This window comes from Elgaria multicarinata, chromosome 5 (assembly GCF_023053635.1).
Source record: "Elgaria multicarinata webbii isolate HBS135686 ecotype San Diego chromosome 5, rElgMul1.1.pri, whole genome shotgun sequence".
Classification (NCBI taxonomy): Eukaryota; Metazoa; Chordata; class Lepidosauria; order Squamata; family Anguidae; genus Elgaria; species Elgaria multicarinata.
This window is the reverse complement of record NC_086175.1, coordinates 47,878,619-47,898,733: the sequence shown is the minus strand read 5'-3', so window position 1 is coordinate 47,898,733 and position 20,115 is coordinate 47,878,619. Positions and strand designations below refer to the sequence as shown.

The 20,115-nt window shown below is 39.5% G+C and overlaps 1 protein-coding gene across 1 annotated transcript in view; it reads left to right on the top strand.

Moving 5' to 3' along the window:
* The window catches only part of OCA2 (OCA2 melanosomal transmembrane protein), a 175,383-nt gene that overhangs the window by 67,095 nt on the left and 88,173 nt on the right, over positions 1-20,115 (top strand). Inside the window, exons 9-12 of the mRNA XM_063127501.1 lie at positions 858-1,011; positions 16,679-16,750; positions 17,650-17,715; positions 19,626-19,682. Coding sequence (XP_062983571.1) covers positions 858-1,011; positions 16,679-16,750; positions 17,650-17,715; positions 19,626-19,682 — 349 coding nt within the window. The remainder of the gene's footprint in view (positions 1-857; positions 1,012-16,678; positions 16,751-17,649; positions 17,716-19,625; positions 19,683-20,115) is intronic.

The window sequence follows — 20,115 nt, the reverse complement described above, 5'->3', positions numbered from 1 at the left end:
AATTGCATCCCCGGTGCCTTGTGCCTTTCCTCTTACCCAACATCTAATTCTGCATGTGGAACCAATAAAGAAGAAAATAAAGTGATCTTCATGACTGATGCTTAAACTGTTTTGGTGTATGTGTATGTGTGCATTCTGTTCAATATTTACATGCTTCAGGGCTCATCTACACCTAAGAGTGTAGTGGGAGGGAGAGGGAGGGTCACTGACTTACCTGCTTCCGTGATCCTCCACCAGCGTCTATATGGCTGTGCAACGTCCCAGAAGGGAAGAGGGACATCGCTGGTGCCTTTTTTTTTTTTTAAAAAAAAGAGCCGGACGCATGGCAAAAAAGTAAGGACTGTCCCTGCCATCCCAGGGGTGGCAAAATTGCTGCTCCCCACCCCCATGGGCACAGAGCCATCCCACACAGCTCTGTGCTGGTTTGAGGACCTGGGAGGCTGCACCACACCAGCTGCAGTCCTTGGGGTTGTCCTGCAACAGTGGAAAAACCAGGAAATACGCGGTCCCAGTTATCCTGGGGAAAGTCTCTTGTTGACCCCGGTTGACCCTGGGATCCCCTGTGTGTCATTTGGATGCACAGGGACGACCTAGAGACAACCCCGGGATATATGCATGGTGTAGAAGTTCTGTGATCTGGACTGCAGTGGAATACTTTCTAAACATAAATCCAAATCTTAACTTTTTATAATAATCTACATCATGTCATTGGCTGTCTTGAAAAACACCTTAATATAATTGCAAGAAAGTGATCTTATTCTTTTTTAAACAAATATGGTATTGTTTTCTAGACATAGAAAACATAGCTAATTCCACTTCAGTCTACTAAACAGCATTTTCAAACTCTCTCTTAACAGTGAAGAAACTTCCATAAGTATCCAAGCTTTCCTTCAGGAATCAGAAATTGTTCCCCTTTCTATGACACATCAATATCTTCATGCAAATGTAGAGACTCAAGTCACAATTGCATCTGTCATTTTAGCAGGAGTTTATGTGCTGATCATATTTGAGGTAAGCACTTTTTTACATATATTATTATTCAAGGGAAATAGTGATAGAATTGTTTCTGACAGTTAATATATTTCGAAAATACCAAGCCGAAAACTAGAATAACTACCAATTCATTGCTGTTAAGTACATCTATTGTGTTCCAGTGGTCCTGATAACTTTTCTTTCTATTTTTAAATCTACCGTTTCTATGGGACTGAAAACCGACTAATATCAACTCTCGACTCCACAGCAAATTGTATCCAATTTTAAAAAGAAACAAAACATTGCTAGGCTCCTTGCTTAATCCCAGTTATCCTTGATAGTAATTAAGGGTGCAATTAAGGGAAGCTTGGAGTATGGCAGCAAGGGACAGGGCCTTCTCAGTGGTGGCCCCCCAACTGTGGAATGATCTCCCTGATGAGGCTCGCCTGCCGCCAACATTGTTATTTTTCCGGCACCAGGTCAAGACTTTTCTCTTCTCCCAGGCATTTTAACATTTTAACAGCATTTTAACAGCATTTAACAATGTTAAATTTGTTTTTAATGGACCCCAGAATTGTTGTTTTTAAATGGATACTGTTGTTTTTTTTACTGTTGTTTGTATGTTTCTGATTTTTTTTTTAAAAAAATTGTATACTTTTTAATTTTTACCATTTTTAACTGTTGTAAACCGCCCAGAGAGCTTCGGCTATGGGGGGCGGTATATAAATGAAATAAATAAATAAATAAAATAAAATAAATCGTAGGCATGTTTAGATAGAAAAAAGTCTTACAACTCCCAGGATGTTTTTATGGGATTGAAAACTGACTGTAATATCAACTCCGCATGCTGGGAGTTGTAGGACTATTTTTCTGTCGAAGCATGCATAGGATTGCAACCTAAATGACTCTGTTTACTTGTAATCAAACTAGAACCTGTTTGGGCAACCTCTTTGGTTCCTGCCTTCCTTTTCTGCTTGTTAGCACACCATATCCGTTGACTTACGTAGGTTGTGGTGATTGTGCTCTTGTACATGCATGAGATGGGTATAGGTTGTCCTTTTGAATTTGTCAATGAGGGTGCTTTTCTCCCCCTTGATTCAAGAGCAGAAAAACAGAACAGAAGGAAGCTGCAGGAAGGCACGGTTAGGCTAGGGACAGGTGTTCGGGGGCAAGAGTAGCAGGTGAAGAGACAGCTAAACAATTCCCCCCCCCCCAGTTGTATGGCTGTATTCTCCCTACCTCAGATATGTTTCTCCCATATACAAATCCCCCAGCCTGATCGTTCCTCATTACAGTAAAATCTAGTTAATGTAGCTCTGTTACATACTCTGTTGTTTTACATTTTTACGTTTGTATAGGTTTTATATTTCTTTTATGATTGTGTTTGGTTGGCTGGGTATTTCATTATAAGTTTTCAATGGCTCATACTTGCCTGTAAGTAGATATACGATTTTCCTTTCTATTTAATATGATGGAAATGATGACTTAGCCTGGAAATGAAGAAAGCACTTAACCACTGGGTGGCACTGTTTGCTATTCTAAATCTTTGATGCTGCTCAGTCTCAACTTTCCACGTATACTTTTACCTTGCTTTCTCACAGCCAGAGTGTTGTTTTCTACCAACCATCAGCATGATGCCATGTTTTTTTCACCATGAAGCAGAAAACTGACTTTCAAGAGTATCATATTTTTATATTTTCTCCTGCCTCATAAAATTAATGTTGAGATGTGTCACGTTTTTATATGACTTGTGCATGTGCCCTATTTTGCATTGTATTTGTGTTTTTTGTTTTTCTAGCGGAGGTGTCAGTGGAATATTAAGATGGGTTAAGTGAATGCTACTGTACAGCTTCCAGTCTGCCTAAGGCAACCAAGAGGAGAGAGCGCCATAAAGTCTTAAAAATTTAACAAGGTGCAAGAACACCCTCCCCTGATGTGGATATGCCATGCACCCAGACTTTCAACATCTTTTTATTAGGCAGCACAGGATTTCTTTGTAAGAAGAGTAAATGGTAGTAAAATGAATAGCTGCAAAGGAAATGAGATGCTAAAAGAGGTAACAATAAAGCTAAAAAGTACAGGAAAAATGAAGAAGCTGAGACATGAAAAAACCTGGGAGCAGACATTTCAAGGAAAGCCGAATATTTTTATTTTTTAAAAGCGAGAGCAATGTTGCATATGTTATTGTTCACTATATAAGCACTATATAAGCGAAATGAGATAATTTGAGGGTAAACCAGAACAAAAGTGTACTTGGGATGAGGCTTTGACAAGACATTTGGGTGAAACTGACCAGCCTTGTATTACTTTGAATAGCGCTCTTATGGACCTACGGACGTTCTTTTGCAGTGGAAAACTATAAACTGTAAGGGTTTAAGGGAGGAAAATTAAAAAAAATCATATATAATCAACAGATGAAACAATCTGATTAAAATTTGACATACTGAAAGCGCTCCTTAAGATCTTCCACTGTGCCAATTTTGATCTCTTTATCTTTAAAAATGAGGGTGCTGCTGGCAAGGAGGGTGCATTTTCCACATGCTTTGAAGCAAAGGCTCCGTTAAAAACACACACAGATCTAAAGAGTCTCTCCCCCCCCACACTTCCTTTCCTCCCTCACAGTCCTGTATATACGAGGGTGAGGGTTGTTGTTGCTGCTTTTTGCTGTTAAACTGGGGATTAGCAGGGCCTGTTTCCCCTGCAAGGAGAGAATGGCGGATTTCGGAAGCAGGAGAAGGAAAGGTTTTCAACTGGCACACCCCTCTCTTTCATCAGCAGTACCCCCCCCTTTGAAACCATGCCCACAAAACAGCGCAATGAAACGATGTTTGAAAATACATGTTAAAGTTTGAGCGATGTGCTTTTGCATGACTGGAAGAACCAGATTTTCCGCGCACCAAAATATTTCGCTATAAGGGGCAGAAGAACCGCAATCACAACAGGACATAGTCGACGTCATCGGAGAAGTACAACAGTGGAACCAATTACCTCGGGAGGTTGTGGGCTCTCCCACACTAGGGGCCTTCAAGAAGCAGCTAGACAGCCATCTGTCAGGTATGCTTTAAAGTGGATTCCTGTATTCTGCAGGGAGTTGGACTCGATGGGTTTATAGGCCCCTTCCAACTCTACTATTCTATGATTCTATGATCTACAGCAATCCCTGTTGATTTGTTTATGAATTAAACAAGAGGTAGTTCTGGATTTGGAAGGGCTTCTGAATTCTTGAAAATTAGCTTGCTAGTTAGCTGGTGTCACTTCTCATGCCTGAGCCCACACACTCCCTTGGTACAGTCTATTGAACAATGTCTAGAGGTGCAATGATGTAGGAGATTAAAATATCCAAAGGAATCTTCACCATGTTGCCATTGCCATATTGGCTGGGAATAATGGGAGAAATAGTCCAAAACATCAGGAGGGCACCAGAATGGGAGAAGGCTGCTTCAGATTCAACAGTTCAGATAGAATTGTTGTAAATTGCCCAAAGAGCTTTGGCTATTTGGCAGTATAGAAAATAATAATAATAATAATAATAATAATAATAATAATAATAATAATAATAATAATAAGCATAACTAGAAGTCTGTGATCTTCATGTGACATCCTGTAAACTGGTCATTCATATTATCTGAAGATCATGTTGGAATTTTAACTGTGTTTGTAGGGTCCCTGATCTTTTGTTGTTGTTTATTCGTTCAGTCGTTTCCGACTCTTCGTGACTTCATGGACCAGCCCACGCCAGAGCTTTCTGTCGGCCGTTGCCACCCCTAGCTCCCCCAAGGTCAAGTCTGTCACCTCCAGAATATCATCCATCCATCTTGCCCTTGGTCGGCCCCTCTTCCTTTTGCCTTCCACTTTCCCTAGCATCAGCCTCTTCTCCAGGGTATCCTGTCTTCTCATTATGTGGCCAAGGTACTTCAGTTTTGCCTTTAATACCATTCCCTCAAGTGACCAGTCTGGCTTTATTTCCTGGAGTATGGACTGGTTTGATCTTCTTGCAGTCCAAGGCACTCCAGGAATAGAGGGGGGCTGAATTCATGAGTCAAATCATAAATAGTTAACTAATTCCATCCCCTACGTTTATGAATAAAAAACCATCAGATGAGAGCAAGCAACTGTGGACAAACTGAGGCTGTGGTTCTAAGAATGCTTGCGTAGAAGGAACTCATGTTCAATTCAGTGGTATTTACTTCCAAAGAAATGGACATAGGATCAGACTGCAAGTTGTTTAAAATACATAATTTGCTCTTCCTTTTTTTTAATGGATCCATTAAAACGTAATAATTCTGTTAAGGCTGATAAGTGCATGTTTGTGTTCAGTAAATGTGAGCTAAAAAGTGCTGGCTTTACTTCAGGCCACATACCAGCATTACTCATCTTTATCTTTTGTTTCATTAAACTTCTTTAGCACATATAGGAACAAATCAGTGCACTGGGAATGTGACAAAATTGATGCCTTCGCTGCATTTTTCCTTCAGGCAGAGGTTCTGTATCATAACTTGTCTGACTGACTTTAAATTTGAGGAACTTGACACACATTCTGAATAAAGATTGTTTGAATGGCATATATCTACGGTTCTTTGCCTTAGGATGTTTCCCAGAGTTATTTATTTTTGTCCATGACATAGTCCAATGCACAATTGTTTGCCTGCTTACTCAGAAGTAAGTCCCACTGTCTTCATTGGGGCTTACTCCCAGTTAAGTGTGTTTATGATTGCACCCTAGGGACCCAACTACATGTGATACTATATGCGTTGCTGCTGCTAATCATGTCAGGATTTTTTTTCCTTTTTATTTTTTAAGAGCTTAGGGGATGGTTGCTTTTTTAAAAATCAAGACTGCAGCACATGGAGAAAAGAGTTTTTACCATTTCCTCCACAGCAATGATCTCTGAGAAAGCAACCTCTGCGCAGCAATTAGCAATAGGAAAAAAAGATCCCATTGGTACCAAAGCACCTGACATGAATAGTAGTGATGTATTTAATATCCCAGGTAGTTAGGCACTGTGTTTTATTTAACCCCCCCCTAATTACAAAGATGACTTTGTTAGGGTGCAACCCTATATCCAATGCCATGCCAGCCCTTTTCTTTTTCTTCTTTTCCCCCTAAATGGGTCTCTAAGCCTATCTAAAGGAGGCACAGCTGGGGGCATGGTTGAGGATGGAGACCACAGGATTTTTCATATCCTGGCCTCCATGCACCCTCCCGTTCTCCAGCCCCTTGAATGCCCCAACCCTGACATCTACAAGGTCATCCAAGACCGCTTTGGCAACCCAGAAAGCACTGCAGTTCTTTCTGCAGCAGCTGCAAGGAGTCAGGGAGGGATCAGATTTTGGAGTCTCCCAGAGTCATAGCAGTGTCTATGGCTTTGGGAGGGGAAATCCCCAAACCCTATGGTGCCTGAGATGCCCCGCAGAGACCATAGGATTGTGCCATAAAGGAGTTAACAAAGCTCTATATTTTGTTGTTGTTGTTGTTGTTGTTAGGTTTCCTGCATGAATTCTTGTGATGAGTGATGATTTTGTTTCAGTTTGTTTTTGATAAGAATTTGCTGTCTGTCATAATTGGGACAGACAGAACTTGATATCAACAAGTTCAATGTGGAGGAAAGCAAATCTGATGGATTTGTCCATCTAGGCCCAAGACTTTGAGTGCTTAGCTCTTAAAAGTCTAGTTTGAATTCCTGGGTTTATTTATTATTTTGGCACCTCTTTTTTCTGACAAGCTCCATGTCTTTCACACATTTATGACAAGCAGGTACAACATGGTCATTTCTGTGCTAGGAATAGATGTACCTTAGGCTAATGCAGGTGGGTGAGAATTTAGTTTCAGCTCGGTTTTGATAAAAATTGGTCAAAGTTTGAAAAATGTCTTCATATTTGGGATGGAAAGCACTTGAGATTTTAAAAGTTGGAATGCAGGAGAAAGATGATGGATTCAGTGCTCCATCAGACAAGCTTTTTATTGCACGTTTATTACTGGGCACTCACGGATTTTTGCGGGTCCCTCTCACAATGTCGTCTGCCTCCTGCGCGCCTCATGTCCTTTCTAGCCTTCTTCGTGCCACAAAAAAAGCCACCGGTAAGTCCATACTAGTTTTAAAGACAGAAGTTGCTGCTATCTCCTGCTGTGTGCAGGAGAAGTGACCCAATAAAGATGGCTCCTGAATGGGCCATGTGCACTTTTTTTACTTCTTCTTCTTCTTCTTCTTCTTCTTCTTCTTCTTCTTCTTCTTCTTATTATTATTATTATTTATTTATATAGCACCATCAATGTACATGGTGCTGTACAGAGTAAAACAGTAAATAGCAAGACCCTGCCACATAGGCTTACAATCTAATAAAATCATAGTAAAACAATAAGGAGGGGAAGAGAATGCAAACAGGTACAGGGTAGGGTAAGCAGGCACAGGGTAGGGAAAAACTAACAGTAGAAAGTAACAGTAGAAGTCTGCACAACATCCGCCCCCACTTTTGTGGCTCAATACTTCCTCTTTCCTCTCGCAGAGAGAAAGAGGAAGTATTGAGCCACAAAAGTGGGGGCGGAGAAACGACAGTAGGCAAGCATGATTCCCCCCCATCTGATGGAGCTCTCATTCATCCCTAAATGTCAGCAGAATATTTTCCAATAAACCTTTTGGGATCGCCTGTGTTTTCCTATGCAATGACAGAACACTGAATAAACATTATAAAATGATTAAAACATAAGCTGGATACTCATCTTGACTTCAGTGTTCCCACTCAAGGCTTTTGTGATGCTGTCGCCCAATTTCATTCACGAAGGTTTACAGCATCTTCTACTTGTAACTATGTTGTGTTTGATCACCACTTCTGTCTTTCTCCTTATCACTAAAAGCTGTTAAGGAAGAAAAGATAGGGCAGCTGCACAATGCCTTCTGCTTGCTAATGTAAAGGGACTCTGTCTGGATCACCCTTGTCCTTATTTTGGATATTTCTGCCCTATTTGCATTGCATTTCAAGGCGTCTCAATAGATGGTCCGTGTTTTTCATGCCTGCCAAGGGCATTTTGCAGGCTCAGGGAATCATCTTATATGAGTGTGTGTGTGTGTGTGTGTGTTAATTTTATCAATTTTTAATTTGCCCTATAACAAAACAACAATTATAATCCATAGAGGGAACCAAGGTGCTACTCCCTGCATTATGCTATAGGCACCTCGCCTCTTCTATGGCTCCAAGGCTTGTGAACATCCACAGAAGAAGCAATCAGAACTTTTGGGGATGAATTCTCCCTTCAATTCTTGGTAATACTTCAGTTTAGCCCTACTTAAATTCATAAAAGAGATGCAGAATTTTCCCCCCAATGAAATTTAATACAGCAAAAATAAATAAATAGATAAAGAAATAAAATAAAATAAAACAAAAAGAGTGCATGGGTTGGCAACACGTGGCCCACAGGCAGCATGTGGACCCTATCACCTCCATTGCACCCCACTACTGTGGTCCCCTACTGCTCCCAAATTCACTAATAATAATAATAATAATAATAATAATAATTTTAAAAATAGTGTCCATAGCTGCTGCAATGAAATTTTTGACCCATTTATTTATTTATTTATTTATTTATTTATTGCATTTCTATACCGCCCAATAACTGAAGTTCTCTGGGTGGTTCACAAAAATTAAAACCATTCAACGTATAAAACAACAGTAAAACCATAATATAAAATACAATATAATAATACAATATAATATAATACAATTTTAGTGCTCTGAATGTTCTACCCAGCATGAAAACACTCAAAATTAGCTTGAAAACAAACTACTTTTGACCCTTTTGGCACTCCATAGCTGTTATGGATGCCATTTTAAAAAACTTTATATTATTATTATTATTATTATTATTATTATTATTATTATTTTGGCAACCATTGGGGGCATGCAACCCATAGTGGGGCAGAAATGGCCTCCAGGGGCTTATCTACGCCAAGCAGGATATTCCACTATGAAAGCGATTTATAAAAGGCAGGAGCCACACCAAGCAGCATATAGCAGTATATAGTATGGGTCAATGGGCCCCAACAGTTGTCAGTGCACTTCAATACGGCTATAAAGCAGTAGTGTGGCTCCTGCCTTTTATATACCGCTTTCACAGTGGAATATCCTGCTTGGTGTAGATGAGCCCTAGATTTCCTGTCTACAATCAAATATTTTGTGGGATCTCTTTTTTTCTTTTTCTTTTAAAAAAGAACGTTGTATTTATAGATGACATGAAGAATGGCTATGCCGAAGTCATTTGTCAAAGCAAAACAGCCAGAGCTCTTCAAGTGTTGTTCCTATGATGGCTTTCTCAAGAGGATCTCTTGCAGTGTTTGGGATTGCCCAGCTAGTTTCTACATCCAGGGTCATGTCTTAAGGTTATTTTTTGTACAAGGCTCTACTACCTATAAGAGAGAAACTGAACTGAACAAAACATTGCACATTATTTATTCATACTCTACCAGAAGAAATCTAATAAAAAAAATGTTACTAGAAATCTTACATATAACTACATCAACAATCAAAGCAAAATAAGCTGGAATGGCAAAATAAACAAGGATTAAGTGCAAATAAATAAATAAATATGCATTTGGGTTATTTTGTGGTAACTTGCATTTTGTTCTCACTAATGTAATAAAAACATATTTAATAGTTACTGAGTACAAATAACAAATTTATTTTACTTTGTGTAGCAAAAGCCATTACAAAGAAACAAGACACATAGAAACAAAGGTAAAATACACATCAATTTAAAATAATGTTGAAATCCAACTGTAATGGCTTACTTATCAATACAGGTATTAGCCTATGGTCCAGCTCAGCTGATAAGAGGATCAGGATCTACATGGCATTCTTGAAATTTGAATTTATAAGGTGGGGAAGCCAAATATGAGCAGGGAAATCCAAACCACTGTAGGAACCAGGCCGATATACTCTAAGGCTGTAGCTAAGGTTTATCCTGGGATCATCCAGGGTTCGCCCCTGGCTGAACACTGGATCCCCTGTGTGTCACCTAGATGAACAGGTTTGACCCCTGGATGATCCAGGGATAAACCTTAGGTCTAGCTATGGCCCAAGTGTTTAAATAATCTTGTGTGTGACTGAACTCATTCCTGGAAGAGGATGTTATAAGAAGCCGTGGTCAGATGTTGTGATTCTATATAGAGTAAATGTGTGAGGAGAGGAGGTGTACTTGCCCTGCCCCTTCCGTCACCACGTCTGTTGCCCTGAATATATGGAGGGTGACTTTCTGTCTCTGTGGAGGTTCTCCACACAAAGCTCCATCACACCTTGGAAGAAACGCTGGCTAACGCTGGTTACGCTTGCTTCTCCATGGACACTCAGTTACTTCCTGTTTTCAAATAGGAAGTAAACAAGGTGCACGAGGGCCATTCAGTCCCTCATTGTGAACACACTGCTTCTCCCACACACAGCAGGAGAGAGCAGCAACTTCAATTTAAAAAATAGTTTGGTGTTTTTCTGGTTTTTCTTGCGGTGGATGGAGCTTACAATTCAAAATGCTGATTTCCCAGCATTCTTAATCATGTGGAGAGCTTTCATAAATATAGGAGGCTCTCCTCTTCAGAAAGTTGCCCTCCACAAGGAAAGGGCACTGAACACAATAACAAAGGGGTGAGGCTAGCACACTCCCTCTCCTCATGTGTTGAGTCAGAATGCCTGAATATGGCTAGAGTGTTACCCAGATGTGCATACTGATGTACAAGTTTGCGCTTTGTATCACTCATCCAGTGGATAAACTTACTTTTGATGTGGACCTAAGGACCATATTACCTCTTCAGCCAGATTCTCAGATTGCTGCCCCTGGGGAATTCCCGTAGAAACAAATACAATTTGCGTCAGTTGAACAGTTTTAGGCCTAGTGTATTTATTTATTTATTTATTTATTTATTTATTTATTTATTTATTAAATTTATATACTGCCCCATAGCCGAAGCTCTCTGGGCGGTTTACAAAAGTTAAAAACAGTAAACATTAAAAAGTATACAAAATTTAAAACCATCAAAAATATTTAAAAAAACAACAGTATTAAGCCATGTTCTGGTTAAAACTTCTTCACTATATGCCACCAAAGTGTAAAGTTTTGCAGTGCTACTGCTATCAGTGACTAATTTGTTCCTTTCTGGTGACCTCTGCCAGATGGTGTAGGATAACATAAATTCTAAAAATAGGACAGACTCAAAGCAGAAATTGCAGTATATGAAATCAGCGTTCCAATGGCCATAGTTCTTTGGAATCAGAGCCTGAGTCGATTTCATCAAAAACATATATTTTCTGCATTGGTGTTCATATTTAGAGCTAATATCTATCTCTTAGGCTAGCAAATCAAATTTTCATATAATTATGACAAAGCTTTCAGGCTGTCATATAGTGTAACTGTTGTGCAGTAAAGTTCAGTTTAACCTTTCATTCATAATCTGAATGAATTAGCTACCGTGGCTTCTCTGCTCCTGGGTTTCATCGCTCAGTTACTTCCTGTTTGAAAACAGGAAGTAAACAATGAGCACGATGCACATTCAGTCGGGCGTTGTAATCACGCTGCTTCTCCCACACACAGCAGGAGAGAGCAGCAACTGGACCTTTTCTGGTTTATCTTGCGGCGCAAGGAAGGCCAGAAGCTGCGGAAGGCACACGAGAGGCAGACAACGTCATGTGAGAGTCCTCAGAGAAATCCGTGGGTACCCAGTAATGAGCGTGCAATAAAATGCTCATTGGATGGAGCTCTATGCTTCCAAATAGTCATTAAACACATATCTCTTCCAGCCTGCCTTTCCTTAATGTGTTTTAGTCTATGTGATTTCCCCACCTTTATCTCTGTATCAGAAACCTATGGCTTCATAGGACATGAATCCCATGGTTTCATATCCTATGCCAAAGTGTAGTGTCTTAGGTGCTTTCAGTTAAAGGTTTTATTGTACAACCACTCTGCCTCATTCATGGAATTTTATTGGGGTCCAAATGGCGCCATGTTTTCCCAATGCGACTTTCCTCTTTTTTTCTTACCCAAAAAATCTGCTAAGGAAGAAAGATGGAATAGTTGCACAATGCCCACTGGTTGTTAGAAATAGGAGCCCTCCATCTAGAAACACCCTTAGTAATTTATGGTAATTTTGATATAGCATTTTTTTTGTATGTATCTGATCTATTGCGTTTGGTGCTTTATGAGGATGTAGCCATGAAAGACAGGCTATAAATACATAACAATATTTCTGTTCAAACTACCATTGGATTGTCTGTCTGTCTAAAGGAAAAAAATCACGGCCGATTTATTTTAGTGGTTGATTTTGGCTGGGAAATATGCAAAGAGCTGACCTTACTGTTAAATTTGTAACTACTGGAATACTGCTGTTCTTATCAAATGAAAATGAATTCCTCCCTGAAAATATATTTCAGCGTACTAAGCACAAATACTTGAGTAGATAAAATTGATATGATATGTCTTCAGCTGCATTTGAAGTGTTACACTAAAGTCACTGACATTACTTTTTCAATGGCTATTTATCTTGGTTAAGGAGAAAAAAAGGCAGAGAGAAGTTGTTGGATGGATTCAATTTATCATTTATCTGCTGAAAGGACATTTAAGAAAAAATAATGTTCTAGATTTTGGCTGGGAAGGCATTCATTGTTTTAAATGTCAAAACTACTATCAAAGTGATGCTTAAATAATTTTTTATCGCCTGGGATTTTCCAATGGCATGGTCTTTGCCCTATGAATTTTAGAAAGAAGTGTTCCCAAGCACACATTGATATGTTCTCATCCCAAAGGAATGTGACTGTCAGGAAGCTGATTTCAGATATCAGAATTTCTTTCAGGCTGTTCTATTTTGAGGAACTACGTTATCCTACTCCGTATGACAGAGGCCACCAGCCAGGAAAGAAGCAAAAACACTACGAAGCTTTACACATTGGTGGACCAAACGCTGAAAGAATATTATTAGATTTTTCAAGTCTGACCCTAGGATGAACTCTGTAGCTAATCTGTAGGTAGCTTCTTACACTACCCATCAAAAGGCCTTGTGTAGCTTTTTTCTTTGTTGGCACCCCACTTCTCACCTCAGAAGGCCTAGTAAAAAGAAGACTCTTCAGCTGAGTAGATTGTTTGTGAGGAGTGGCAGTGGTGGGGAGTTCTAAAGTACCTCCCATATGTACCTACCCGGACCTTAAGATCATCTACAGGGGGCCTTCTCCATGAGCCCCTGCCAAAGGAAGTGAGGCAGGTGGCTACTAGGAGGAGGGCTTTCTCCGCTGTGGCACCCCGGTTGTGGAACGAGCTCCCCAGAGAGGTCCGCTTGGCGCCTACACTGTACTGCTTTCGTCGCCAGCTGAAGACCTTTTTATTCACTCAGTATTTTAACACTTAATTTTAACTTAAATTTAAATTTTACTGTTTTAACTCTGTATTTTAATTCTATATCAACTTTGCTGTGTGGTTTTATCCTGGTTGCGCTTTTTATACTGTATTTCGTAATTGTGTTTTAAACTGTTGGGTGTTTTACTGTGGTTTTAATTTTTGTGAACCGCCCAGAGAGCTTCGGCTATTGGGCGGTATAAAAATGTAATAAATAAATAAATAAATAAATAAAGTGCTCTCTTTATGCCAGATTAAAGAAAGAAGAACTAGGGCCATAGCTAGACCTAAGGTTTATCCCAGGATTGTCCTGGGGTCAAACCTGTTCATCTAAGTGCCACACAGGGCATCCAGCACTCAGGCAGGGACGAACCTGGGATGATCCTGGGATAAACCTTAGGTCTAGCTACGGCCTAGGTGTAATAGTTAGCGCAGACGGCCCAACCATGGGTGAATTTTGAGACAGCAGAAAAAGTTTTGTGGCTGAGCCAAAGCGTGAGCATGATTCTGCAATAGTGAATTTCACAGCTTTTTGTACCCCACACTGGATGTTGGGTAGATTCACTGCCCAAGACAATATAAGGGGCTGAACTTATTTGGGGGTATATTTTAGTTCCTTAGGTATCTCCTTTAGAGTTTTGCTTGGTTCTGAGTGAAACCCAGAATGGATCCACAACCACACCAAAATTGGAGCCACCAGCCTCCAGTATATTAAGGGAATGTTTGGTTTGGCCCGTAACGCATGAGTTGTGCTGCCATCATGCCTTGCTAAGAGAAGGTTGTGTGGTCCTCTTTGTAAGACCAGCTAGTGAAGTGGAAGGAAGCAAGGGGGCTCCAAGGAGCCCTGTGCCACAGTGCACTGGAGTTCACAGGGATCCTGTAGTTGTGGAAGGAATCCTACATAAGGCCGCCTTCATTCTGACCCTGAATACATGTTGACCAGCACATGCATTGACATCTAGGGGTGGAGCTACCTTACACATTCTTACAAGCTGCTTTATGCATTTGGTACCCATGGGAACCATAGGTCTGAATAGGACTTCTGCATCTGTGCAAAGACTCTGGGGAAATATCTATTAATTATTTAATTGTTATGTAATAATTCTGGAGTCTCAATTCAAATAACGTTAAAAAAACAGAAGCTAAACCTTTTCTCAAACTTTTCCCTGTTGTGATAGAAGTAAACAGAGGCAATCACAGAGGTTGCTTTATTACTTTCTGTTCAGCCAAAGCCTTTCTAACGAAATTAGCAGTGAATGAGTTTTTGTGAAATGATACGTTCCTCTGAGTAATATTTTAAGTATTGCTAATTCATTTGAAGGTGATTCAGTGATAACAGTAAATTCTTTCAATTATATTAAACCTTTGGCAATTGCATTTCGTTTAATGAAATTACCCACTTAATGGTAAGGGAAAAAAATGATTCAATTTGTAGAACGGATCTTGTGGACATACTGAATCAAGTCAGCACGGCGGCCTTTACAAACCTTTCCTGAGATATTTCATCTTGTAACTTTCTTCTTAAATATTTACCCAGGGTGGCACAGTAGCGAAAACTCAATGAAAACCTTTGTCTTTGTATTCATGGCAGGAACATCTGTGTAGGAACTATCCAGTTATTGTAACAATTAGGGATGGGAGAAGGAGCGATGTTCAAGGTGATTGTGCTTCTCCATTTTCCACTTTGACGCTTATCTCGCGTCAGTCTTGCTTGTGAATGTGAGCATCATCCCCCCCCTGAAAATGTGCAGTTTTCCCTAGAGGCTAAAATGTGAAAATGTGTTTTTGGGTTGGAAATGTGCAAACTTTGAACATAAATGCAAGCTTGGAAAATGGCAAACATTCCCTGGGAAATCCTTGTATTTAGTGTTGTGAATGGGACATGTTCGCCTGATTTGTGAACAGGAATGAAATTTTTATACAACCCTAGCAACAACATTGTTGAAGCCATCAGAACAAAGCTGTGAGAGGGGAAATGTAGCTTGAACATAGGAGTGGAGGAGTGCTTTGTTCAGTTTGCATTTCGGTACAAACCCGCTAAATTTGCACTTCCCAAATCAATAAGCAAACCAGAACACAGTTGTCCTTTGCTATTTGCAGTTTTCCAGGTCCATCAATGCAATTCTAGAAACAAGCAATCAAAAATGTGTATCGAAATGCATGTATAAAGGAGAAAGTATGCATGAAAATGAGTATGTTAGTGAAAGAACTGTACCAATAAAGCATTATATAAGGGGGAGCTGCTGAAAAAAAATGTGTACATTAGACAAAAATGCATACAGAAATATGTCTAGTAGGCAAATGTGTATACAAAAAATGTATCTCAGGAAGATGCATACAAAAATGCATGTGAATTTTCATATGGGTTTTAAATAAATCGCAAATTGATGTGGAAAACAGGCAAGATAAACTGAAGGCTGGAAAAACGAGAAACCCAAATGGACAGATTCATCTATTCCTACTGGTACATCCTCTTCCCGTTCTTCCAGGTTTCATCCAAAGGGAAGTGATGTCCACATTTCCTGTATGTGTGTGCAGCCATGCATCTCCCTGGATGGGGAGAGGTGCCACAATACCGTGGTTAGTGAAGAAATCATATTTGTAGGAGAAGCCATTTGGGAAGAAGAATGCCTGTTGTTTTTACTGTTTAAGATGGCTGACTGTAGGAAGAGGCTCTAGACCTCAACTGTGTTTTGTACTATACTGAATAGTTTAAGGTGTTTTTTAATCATCATCATCATCATCATCATCATCATCATCATCATCATCATCATCTCTGTGTTTTTAGTGGAAGCTGGAGAACACCACTGAAGCTGTCACAATATCTCCCCATACTTCCTTTCTCACACTTCCTTGGCTGTCTGAATCAGCTCATAGTTATTAAAGTTAAAATGTAAACAATACTGCTTGTACCTCATTTTCTGTTCTTTTTTTCTGACCACTAGGAAACCCCCCTTTATAGGTGCACTCCATAGGTTATTGGCTCAGGAGTGCTTGATTACCAGTACCCAAGCCCAACTCATACACTGCATTTAGACATCATGTTTTCAGTACCCCCAATTATGATCTGTGAGTGTTAATAGGAAGGAACGTCAAACTTATAATGGACATCTCATATACGTAGCGATGTGTTGCTGGTTCCCTTGAATGCCTCTAATTTCTGTAAGCAGCCTGCTCTAATGCTGTATTGATTTGACAGAGGTCTAAGAATCAAGGAGCAGATCTTTATATCATCCCGAAGAAGAGATGGAGGGAGATAGGAAAGGGGGAAAAGCAAGGGTGGTTCAACAATTGGACCTTAGACAAAGGAGATCTCTAATAGGACTGGTAACTCTTTTCATTGCAGATTGTTCACAGGACTTTAGCAGCGATGCTGGGCTCCCTGGCTGCCTTAGCTGCCTTAGCTGTGGTTGGTGCTGTAAGTAGCAAAATCTCATATTCATTTTAGACACTTTGGGTTTACAGATTCCTTAAATCACATGCAACCTTGCCATGTTCGCATGCAGCAGTCTTTGGCATTTAGGAAAAGTCTCTGTAAACATGGCTAAACACACTTACCAAGCACATTTCAGATGTTCCTGATGAAAAGCAGCCAGGGTCTTTGGGGCCAAGGCTTACATGCATACATCACTTTAGCCCTATGTATGTGCAGGCAAATGCTGGCATAGAGCTGACATAGTATGCTTCATGCTGGCACATGAGAGCACATGTGTCTTGGCCACAAACTCTTAAAGCCCTGATAGCTGATAACTATCAGACTGCATAACTATCTTCATTTTGTTGTGATTCTTTCCCTCATCCCGCATTATCTTCCTCATTATTTATTCCATTTTTAGAATTATTCTAAGCGCTCTATGTGACACATTCAACAAATCCTCATTGAAGCAGCTTAAATTCAAAACCCTTTCCACCTTTGACTCTTAATTTTGTAATACTTTAAATGGTTCCTCTCTGAACATCTTCTGTAACTTCCACACAAAGAAACTGTAGGGTATTGTTTGTCAGCAGAAAAGCAAATAAAGCATTTAGTACTCCAGTTTTAATTTATTTCTATAAAGTTGCAAATAACAATACTCATAAATTGCTTAATGTTGGGACCTTGCAAATGAGCCCTTCAAGTTGTCAGCATTTTACTGAGCTAATAGCGGAGTTTCCCCTTTGGGCTCCTTGCAAAAAAGTCTAATTAAGTTCCTTCAATGTATATTTTAATAGTGGTTTTTTTAAAAATAAATAAATAAATGGAGTTTGCATTTCCAAAGCTAATGACTAGGTAGCAGACCCATGGGATTAAATGATAATTGCACTCTTTAATTGCAGAAGCCGAGCCTGGTCAAAGTAGTGGCGTGGATAGATTACGAAACTCTGGCACTATTGTTTGGAATGGTAATTAAAATCTTCTATGTATATTTTGTGCCTTAAATGTTCTGCAGTTTTAAAAATATAAAATGTAATTCTTGTGAAAAGTTACAATTTGCTGTTTTAGGGAGGAGCTACAATAATATTAGTTCCCTTTGAAGCTATTTCAGTTTAGAAATTTAGAAACCGGGGCGTCTAAAACTTGACAGGGGATTGACTGAATTTGGGCAAATTCAGGGGTGTCCAATTGTGGAGTAATTTCACTAAAAATGTGCAACCTTCAGGCCCTGGGTTCATTGGTCCTGGGACTAGTTGCCAGAGATGAACATGTATGTAAGTTTGCTAGAGATGTCACTTTAGGATGCCATTTTGGTCTAAATTTTATGGCCCTGCCTTGTTGAAATTATGTGTGCTTCCTGAAGAGGCTTTTTATCATGCAATCATCTTGCCGCATCCACAGGATTTTATGGGGAATCCAGGTGTCATCATGGTCTTCCATTTGTAATTCCCCCTCCTCGCAACCTTCTTCCATCTCTTTTGTTACCAGAAAACAACAACATCAATTATGGAGGGAGAAGCAGAATAGTTGCACAATGCCTTCTGATTGGTAGTGCTAGGAGGCCTCCATAGGGAAGCATCTGTTATTTTGTTAGAACTATCTATTAGGTGTGTACACAGAGAAAGACATTTGCTTTGAAACCAATTTCAGGGTTTCGAATAGGGGACACTTCAGACATCTTGCTTCAGTGCAGATCTGAAGTAATGCCTCACTTTGGAAAATCCAAAACTTGGGGATATCTTCCTGTTGACTATAATGGGGAAATCAACCAATCAGATGTAGTTTGCAGTCACAGCAGCCTCTTCTGATGGCACAAAGTCTACCAAATGTCAGACATATACCTACTGGGGGGCAGGGGGAGTTGATCGCAACAACTCTGTTGCTTCTGCCTTTCTACGTTCCTCCCCAAAGTACTGTGATTGGAGAACTCTGGTACAAAACTGGAGATTCCCTGGTTTGAAGCTAGAGCTGTAGGGATGGAAGAACCTAGAATATTTGAATTTGCTGAATCCCTCCAACTTCAAAGCTTGGCTTGACTCATTCCCCTTTGTGATATATTCTTCGGTTCATTCAAACAGGCAGAGTGCACATTTTGAAAGGGAAAAGTGCACATTTCTCAAAAGGGCACACTTCCCCCTTTGATTGTGAAAATGCATTTTTTTAAAGTGTGCATGTCAAAGTACACTTTTTTTTGTAAAAACCATTTTTTTTTAATGCGATCGTAAGTTCAGGAACGTGTGAACATTTCTTATAATAATGTGCTCCCATTCACATTCACATTGGGGGTTGCAAATGGGTAAGTTCAGATAATTTGTGAACTGAAATGAAATCCTTGTTCAACCGCTAGCTGCAAGTCACAAAAGTTAACCCCTCCCTCATACGTGGAATTTCCTTTTGTGGAGGGCTTGCCTATGGGCGGCTCAGAACTGTATCAGTTATGGGCTTACCCAGCAGTGAAACTAAGAACCTTCTGAAGTGGGTCTGAAGCTTTGGAAACAGCCTGATTTACTTTGGATCACTTTGGACAAACACCACTTTGCTTTGGAGGCAGTCCAAATATTTCCAAAACTGGCTGCTTCAGTTTAGTATTCAGCCTTTCTCCAAAGTAGATGCACCCATCCCTGACTATCATGTCATTGTGAACGAATCTAAAATATAAATAGTTTCTTAAAAACTGCAAAAGAGTTTTTGATTTCTACTCAGGAGTACATCTAATGACAATTGCTCAGTAAGGAGAAAAACAAAATGAAATTTTGAATATTGATTTTAATGATTTTTCAAAAGCTGGGCAGGAAGAAGAGGGGATAGAGTATCATTTGCTTATTAAAAACAAATTCACTCATTGCAAAACAGGTCTTTTAAAAACTTTTTCCCATAGATGCTTTTAGTTGCCATCTTCTCCGAAACTGGATTTTTTGATTACTGTGCGGTGAAGGTAAGTCTGTTTTTGTTTTTTTTAAATGGCAGTATTTCTATCCTATTTAGCACTAGAGTTTAAAAAAATAGTTGTGCATCTGTATTATATTGAATAAATAAAAGCATCTTTGAGCCTCTTTTAGGTTAATTACTTGCTTCAAAGTAAGTTGTGCTTTGAACATTTCTGTCTGCCCTTGCAAAAATAAATAATAAATGATAGTGCTCATCATGTAATTATGTAAAGATGTTAACTAATAAATTAAATTGTCTTATAAGTGTTAGGTAAAGACTCTGGGTACATTCCTCAGGTTAGACTCTCCTAAGCCCAGTTGAAATTACTCATATTTAAATGCTGTTAATATTAATACAATTCAAGGCTAAACTACAAACTACATTAAATCATAGAATCATAGTATAGTAGAGTTGAAAGGGACCTATAAGGTTATCGAGTC